The sequence below is a fragment of the Mandrillus leucophaeus genome, unplaced genomic scaffold, assembly GCF_000951045.1.
Source record: "Mandrillus leucophaeus isolate KB7577 unplaced genomic scaffold, Mleu.le_1.0 Scaffold351, whole genome shotgun sequence".
NCBI classification, from domain to species: domain Eukaryota; kingdom Metazoa; phylum Chordata; class Mammalia; order Primates; family Cercopithecidae; genus Mandrillus; species Mandrillus leucophaeus.
This window is the reverse complement of record NW_012103710.1, coordinates 1499421-1507417: the sequence shown is the minus strand read 5'-3', so window position 1 is coordinate 1507417 and position 7997 is coordinate 1499421. Positions and strand designations below refer to the sequence as shown.

At 32.2% G+C, this 7997-nt stretch overlaps 1 protein-coding gene across 1 annotated transcript in view; it reads right to left on the bottom strand.

The window, feature by feature from the left end:
- Window positions 1–7997, bottom strand: part of TBC1D32 (TBC1 domain family, member 32) — a 254389-nt gene that overhangs the window by 192818 nt on the left and 53574 nt on the right. Inside the window, exons 14-15 of the mRNA XM_011989387.1 lie at window positions 6804–6946; window positions 4420–4544 (exon numbers count right to left, since the gene is read on the bottom strand). Coding sequence (XP_011844777.1) covers window positions 4420–4544; window positions 6804–6946 — 268 coding nt within the window. The remainder of the gene's footprint in view (window positions 1–4419; window positions 4545–6803; window positions 6947–7997) is intronic.

Genomic DNA, 7997 nt, shown 5'->3' with positions numbered 1-7997 from the left:
AAAGTTATGCACAAAACTGAGGCAGAAACCCATTCTGAATAAAGTAGGTGGGAAGGCTCAAAAACAGATGTCTTTAATTAAACTCATGGAGTTTGGTATTATAATATGCTGAGAGAGGATTTAGTCAATTAGAAAAAAGCATGTAGATGGCTTAGCACTGCAGTGAAAGCTAAGTACACTGAAAACTGTCGCAAACAACAAAAAAAATATTAACTCCAGAGAAAGCAAAAATTGTGAAAGAGTAGAAAAGTAACAAAAGAACACCACATGGCTCAGCTGTGAAAAGTGTTCACAATAATGTGAATACAGTAAAACATTAAAAAGTTGATTGCACAACAGTATTTGCACGGATGGAGAATGAAGGGACTAGGTACCTATATGTATTTGTGTGTTTGGTGGGAAAAGCAGGGAAGAGAGATAAACTGTTGTAAGTCAATGAACAATTGACAATTTAGCCTTAAGCTAAAAGAAATTATATGCACATTATTTGATAACATAAACACTAAAGAAAACATCAAAAACAGCTGAAAGTAGTTGTCTCTAGACAGCAAGAAAGGAACTGCTACTTTTTATAATAAATCTTTATGTTTACTGTATGCATATATAACTCAATGAACAATAAATCAAATTTCAAATGGACAAATGATATGGAAAGGAACATTACTATCAAGGAAATGGAAATAGCCAATAACCCTATTGCCACAGGAGCAATGAGATGCTCAAACTCAGTGAGATGACACATGAAATATGAATCAAGTAGGTAAACATAAATCGAATAAGTAAATATAGATCGAAACAAGATCTTTCACTCATTAGATTGCCAAAACATTTACAAACTGATTATGCAGTCCTGACAAGAATATAAAAAGGAGGGGATACCTCATACTTCCCATAGACTGCTGGCAAGAAGGTAAAATTCAACTATTTTGAAAAGTAATCTTGCAGGATCTATAAGATATAAAATGTACAGGCCCTCTGACCCAGCAATATCACTTTCAGGACTATCTTACTAAAATTAAAAAGGTTAGCAATATAAAGCATTTGATAACCCACAAAATCTTTATTTTTCTTGTTAATTAATCTAACGAGGCTGGGTGAGGTGGCTGACACCGACAATCCCAACACTTGGGCAAGTCAAGGCGGGCAGATTGCTTGAGTTCAGGAGTTCAAGACCAGTCTAGGAAACATGGTGAAACCCTGTCTCTGCTAAAAATACAAAAAAATTAGCAGGGCATGGTGGTGCACACCTATAGTCCCAGCTACTTGGGAGACTGAAGCATGAGAATCACTTGAGCCTGGGAGGCAGACATTGCAGTGAGCCGAGATCACGCTGCAGCACTCTAGTCTGAGCAACAGAGTGAGACCTTGTCTCAAAAACAAAACAAACAACCATAACAACAACAACAACAAAAAGCAAATCTAACAGATAAGTTTATTCAAAGTAATTATTGTAAAAAAGTATTTGGTGATTATAGTTTATGAAAAAGTAAATGATTGACAGAAATGATATAAGGGACACAAGGGAGGAAATGAGCACTTATAAGGTCATTGACTAGATGTTAAGTGATATAGTGTTATTTGAAAGAGGACTAAATACAACTAAAACAATATAATTAGCAATTACAACTAATTCTGTTGTAAATCTATATTACAAACTTAATAGCAACCATTAAAAAGAGTGATGAAAAAGTATAATTGATATACTAACAGAGAAGATAAAATGAAATCACATAGAATGCTCAGTCAAAGCCAGATAAGGCAAAAAGAGTAAAAGACAAAAAAAAAACCCAAAACACCAAGGGCAAAAAATATGGTAAGTATTAATTTAATCATATCAATAATTAATTGTTAATGTCATAAATATGTCAATAAAAGATTATCAAGGTAGATTAAAAGTCAAGACCCAACTATATATTGTCTATAAAAATCCCACTTTACACTTTAAACATAAAGACGAAGATAAATTAAAAGTAAAAGAAGAATGGAGGAAATACATACCATGCTAACAATAATCAAAAGAAAGTTGGAGTAGCTGCATTAGTTTCAGACAAAGCAGTCTTCAAAGCAAGGAAAATTATCAAGGGTAAAAATGAACATTAAATCATAATAGAAGGGTCAATTTTCCAAGAAGACATAACAATCTTTAATTTGTATGCACATAACAACAAAGCATCAAAATACTGAAATCAAAAACTGATAGAACTGCAGGGAGAAAAAGATGAATTCACTAATAGAGCTGGAGATTTCAACATACCTCTATCAGTAATTGACAGATTCAGCAGGATGTCAGTAAAGTCAAAGTTGAACCAAACAGTAAAATCAATCAACTGAATATGATTGACATCCAACAATAGTAGAATATATATTACATAAGCTCACACAGATAATTCACTAAGATGCCACTTTCTGGGCCATAAAACATACAATAAACTTTAAAAACTAGAAATTATATAAAGTGTGCTGTCAGATCTGTAAAAACACAAGGGTTGGGAGCAGTGGCTCAGGTCTGTAATCCCAGCACTTTGGGGGCCAAGGCAGGTGAATCACTTGAGGTCAGGAGCTCCAGACCAGCCTGGCCAGCATGGTGAAAGCCCATCTCTAATAAAAACATAAAAATTAGCCAGGCATGGTGGCATGCACCTGTAGTACCAGCTACTCGGGAGGTTGAGGTACCAGAATTGCTTCAACCCAGAAGGCGGAGTTTGCAGTGAGCCAAAATCACGCTACCGTACTCCAGCCAGGGTGACAGAGCAAGACTCTATCTCAAAAAAACAAAAAAAAAAACAAAAAACAAAAAAACACAAGGGTAAAAGAAATCTCAAGAGAAAATGGAAATATTTTGAACTAAATGAAAAATGAAGATACAACTTACCAAAACTATGAGATGTAAGAAAGACGTGGTTTAGAGGGAAATTTATAGCATTAAGTACAAGTATAAAAGTACAAATATTATAAAAGAAGAAAAGAGCTAAAACTAATCATCTAAGCTTCCACCATAGAAAACTAGTAAGAGAAAATTAAATCCAAAGTAAGAAGAAAAGAAATAAAAATTAGAAGAGAAATCAATAAAATTAAAAACATTAAATCAATAGAGAAAAATCAACAAAACCGAAAGTTAGAAGTTAGTTTTTTGAAAAGAACAGTGAAATTTATAAGCTCTAGTCAGGTTAACTAAGGAAAAAAAAAGAGAAGACACAAATTACTAACATCAGAAGTGAAAGAGGGGCCATCACTACTCATTTCAATGATATTAAAAGGATAAGGAAATATTATGAACAATTCTGTGCCCACAAATTTGATAATTTAGATAAATTGACCCTTTCCTTGAAAGACATATTTTGCCAACATTCACAAAAGAGCAAGTAGACAATCTGAATAGGCTCTGTTTATTAAAAAAATTTGATTCATTACTTATTACCTTTCCAAATTAAAAACACCAGGCTAAAATTGGTGAATTTTATAAAATATTTTATGAAGAAATTAAACCAATTCTATGTCATACCCTCCAGAAGACAGAAAGAATAACTTCTCGTTTATTATGAGGTCACCATTCCAATAATACCAAAACCAAACAAAGACATTACAAATTCTGCAGACTGATATATCTCATGAACATAGAGGCAAAAATCCTCAATAAATATTAGCAAATGAAAGCCAAAAAAGTGTAAGAATGATTTATACATCATGAACAAGTGAGATTTATTTCAGGTATATAAAACTGGCTCAGCATTCGAACATCAATTAATGTAATATCAAGTTAAATAAAAAAAGAACACTTATTGCAGTGTTATTTATGGAGGGAAAAATCCTAGACACAATCTGATGTTCACTAAGAGGGAAAACGTTTGAATAAATTGTGGTAAAGCTATACACAAAAGTATAATGCAGCCATTAAAAATCATGTTTCATTCTGTATTCACCTAAGAAAATTCCCATAGTTATAAAATAAATCAAGCTTCAGGGTAATGTATAAAAAATATAATACCATTTTTGTAAAGAGAAGATAAAAATATGACTGCTTATATGTAGGTCTGTCTGATGCACTGGATAATTATAAGCACAGAGAAAGTCTAGAAGTGTAAACACTAAAATATTATCATTGGTTAAGTGAGAAAATAGGAACTAGAGGAGGAAGAAAAAAGTACCTAGCTTCTTTGCACATCTTTGGTTTGACTTAATCATGTGTGACAAAAGTATGTAAGTGAAAATACAAGGGAGCAGACAATGGGGGGGTAAGGAGACCCATCAAGAGCGAACTCTCCTTAGTTTGAAATTACAGACGTCAAGGTCTACTCTGCCTGCATAGTCCATAATCCTGGTTATTCCAACTTTTTTTAGATCATTTAATATATTATTAGTGGCTTGTGAGAAAACCAAACTATACCTGGAATAATTATCCAGATTTAAAATAGCACATACCTTTCTTGAGAAGAGTTCATATTTGCTCCATAAAGGAGTAAAATAAGTCCTTCTTCTACAGATGCAATTCTTGCCAAAATACCAGCTATATGAATTAAAGCTGTCTCAGAGCAATTTGGAGATGCCTGTACATTAAAAAGAAAACAAGACAAATCACATAATTTAATGACATACTAACATATCACAGACTAAAATTCAAGGATTGTATATAGTCTCGTAAAGCTATATTATCACAACAAAAAACAAGCTTAATGATTTGTTTGGCTGTGAAATAATATGTCTGAATAAAATGTGTTATTAGATTATATTATTTTATCAGCCCAACTAATGAAGCAAATAAATACAGATTTTTTTTCACCCAAAGTAATTAAGAATTATTAAGAACTTCTGCTCTTGTTACAGTTTTATATGTATTTCTGGTTGGCAAAGGTAGTAGACCTTGTATTTCCACTTTGCCCTTTATTTCCCACCCACTGGGCTCCTGAGTATCCAATATAATTACATTATATATGATATCTAACACACTGCCATCCCTTCTAAGGGTGTCATCCTCTTATACACATTTGCGTCATGAATGTACATCCGACTAAGGATAGCCAATTCATGGGCTGGCCAATAGTCAATGATGTCACCTAATAAGAAAACAAAGACTGAACCAACCATATTTGCTCACTTTTGCTTTCAAATGAAAGTACTAAAATGCCTTTGCCAATATATACCAAAGCAGCACAAAGCACACACTGAAAACCAGAGAGCCATGTCAATGCTAGAGGGCATCTACAGTATTATAATTCCTGTTCTTTGTGGGGTCTACGTATTTACCTGAACCTGCACGGATGCCAACACACATATCATCTATAATACATTTGAAAATGTAAATGTTGCAATCAATACATTCTAATAGATTTAGTAGGCTAGCCTAACTAATGATTAGTCAGGTATATTCACCTAAAGATAATTATTACTAATCCTATTGTTTAATATGAATAGCACTATTCTTACTACTTAACACAAAAAGTATATCATTTTTCATATTAAATATCTTTCTTAAAATAATTTCTCTCCTTAGAATACATTCCTTCTCTCACATACGAGACTATATATATTCTCTCATGACTATATACATAAAAACACAGTATTTTAAAACTTTCTATTCCTCATTTTAAATATTTTTGGTTTAAAGGTCTGCCTTGCCTATTACAGTAGGCTTCTTAAAGGCAATAAACATGTATTATTCACTTATATATTTGCAGTACCCAGCAGAGAGCTAATGATACAGCAGAAGCTCAATGGGTGATGCTGGATGTCTTAAATTAGATACTGAGTGTCCACTATGTGCCAGAGGACTACTGTTAAGAATAAATAATTCAAGCATAACATAAGTACAACTACAGAAGTACATAACATGGGAACACAGAGAAAAAACCCACCTAACTTTGCAAAGGAGAACTGGGAGGAAATTTCAAAGATAAACTCTAGTCTAAAGAGGAATTTTTTCATGTGGACTAGGGTGAAGAAAAAGTATTCAAACCCAAGGAGATATAATAACCTTATTTAGAAAGTGCAAATTATCTATTACAACTGGAATATATAAGAAAGAAAGTAGTTAGGGGACAGAAAACTTGCATTTGCCAAGTTTACCTAGCAAGCAACAAGCAGAAAAGAACATAAGAGAAAGATGAAAATAGTAAAAACACTTCAAAACGGATACAAAAAGGCAAAAGCTTTTAACCTACTGATAAGCCTTAAAAATCACTGCCCAGAAGTTTAAGTCACAAGTAGAGGGAGGTACTGAATAGACACCCAAACTAGTAACAGTAGCAACTCTGCAACTTGTTAAATGTCTGACCTAGAGCAAGCAAGTCACTTATTTCAGCCTCAGTTGTGATTATTAAATTATATAATGTAAGGGAATATGCTGTGCAAACTGTAAAGAGACATACATCTGTTCAAATTGGAATTCTATATAAGTGTTCTCTCTAAAGTAATACCAGTTCTTCTTAATATAAAACAGAGTTGGTTACTAAGGAAAATAATCACACTTCTAAAAGCTATAAAAATGCCGTAAAACAAATAACAAAACATTTACAAGATTTATTAGATTTGCAAAACAAATAACTTCTTAATAGAATAACTTTTCTAAGTTATTTGCATCAGCAGATCTAGTCCTGATTTTAAAAAAAAAATTGGATATTCTATGTACTTTCCCTCTGCATATCATAATAAATCAATCAACGGCATGAGTTATAATTTAATACTAAATAAAAATATATATCAACACAAAATACATTCATACATGGAAGGACAGCATAATAAAACATTTCAAATTTAGAAATAAAGTCCCAGGTAAGAGACTCTTTTTCTCCTTAGTAAATAATACCAACCTCAGTTCCTTTCATTAAATTGTGAATAGGCTGAAGAAGTGTCTCTATTACAATGTTGTTATATAAGCATTCCACCGCGCATTCTTTTTGATCACAGAGTATCCATAGAACTTCAGTCACCATACTTGCAGGAGAGTAATTCTCTAATAAACAATAAATATTTTTTAAAACCAAAACATTAAATACTTACAACTATTTTATGTGTTAGCTGTTGTTCCAAAAAGTTCAACATCAAAGTTAATTCAATACTTCAAAAGTTATACAACTCAAAGGATGATGTATTACCAAACTATAACCTGACTTAGGGGAATTTCAATTGGCTTAACATAAAAAGTAAGCAAATGACAACAAACATGAATGCCAAAAGACGAGAATACAAAATCATTTACTGTTCGACATTAAATTACTGCTTAATATTGAAGATGTGGTCTGAAGCAAATGTACAGCTTTTTTTCCTCCTAGAAAACATGTTTTTCTCCCTAGAATACACCTTTATCTTACTTACATTTATTCTTTTTCTTAAATAACATATTCAAGTATTGAGCCTACAAGAAAATTAAATTCAGACAAGAAAATGGAAAAAAGGAGGCAGAAGAGAATGGAAACTTTCATAAACTTTTATAGACACTACTATACTTCTTGTATTACCATAAAGCCAGTGGAAACAAAGATCATTTTTTAGATTTTCTTTCAAAATACAGTATATACAGGAAAACACAATACATGTGAGGGTAACATGGTTGGAATCATCACTGAATTAAATGATTTTCAGTTTCATAAATTGACATATTTTCAGACATATAATCTAATATCCTCAAAATAATAGTTTTTAATGTAAGATTGTCCTAGTAGGATATAATACTTTAGTATTTAGACACTGTATGTCTATGCATTATTGGTGTTTTTTATTATTAAGTGTTTTACTTTGGAAACTATTCTAAGATGAAAGTTCTTAATTTATGTTTCAATATTCCATACTCAAAAAACATGCTGACTCCAGGTCAATATCTGACAAAAAGAAAATGGAAAAGGAAAGTTCAGTGATTTTTCAACCAACTCCAAGTGAGAAACCCTGTTTACAACGACAGATATTATTGATGAGCATATGGTCATTCTTTCACTCATCCAATCATCTTCTATTTATTAAGTGCCTAATATATACCAGGCACTGTACTAGGAACTAACTATGAACAG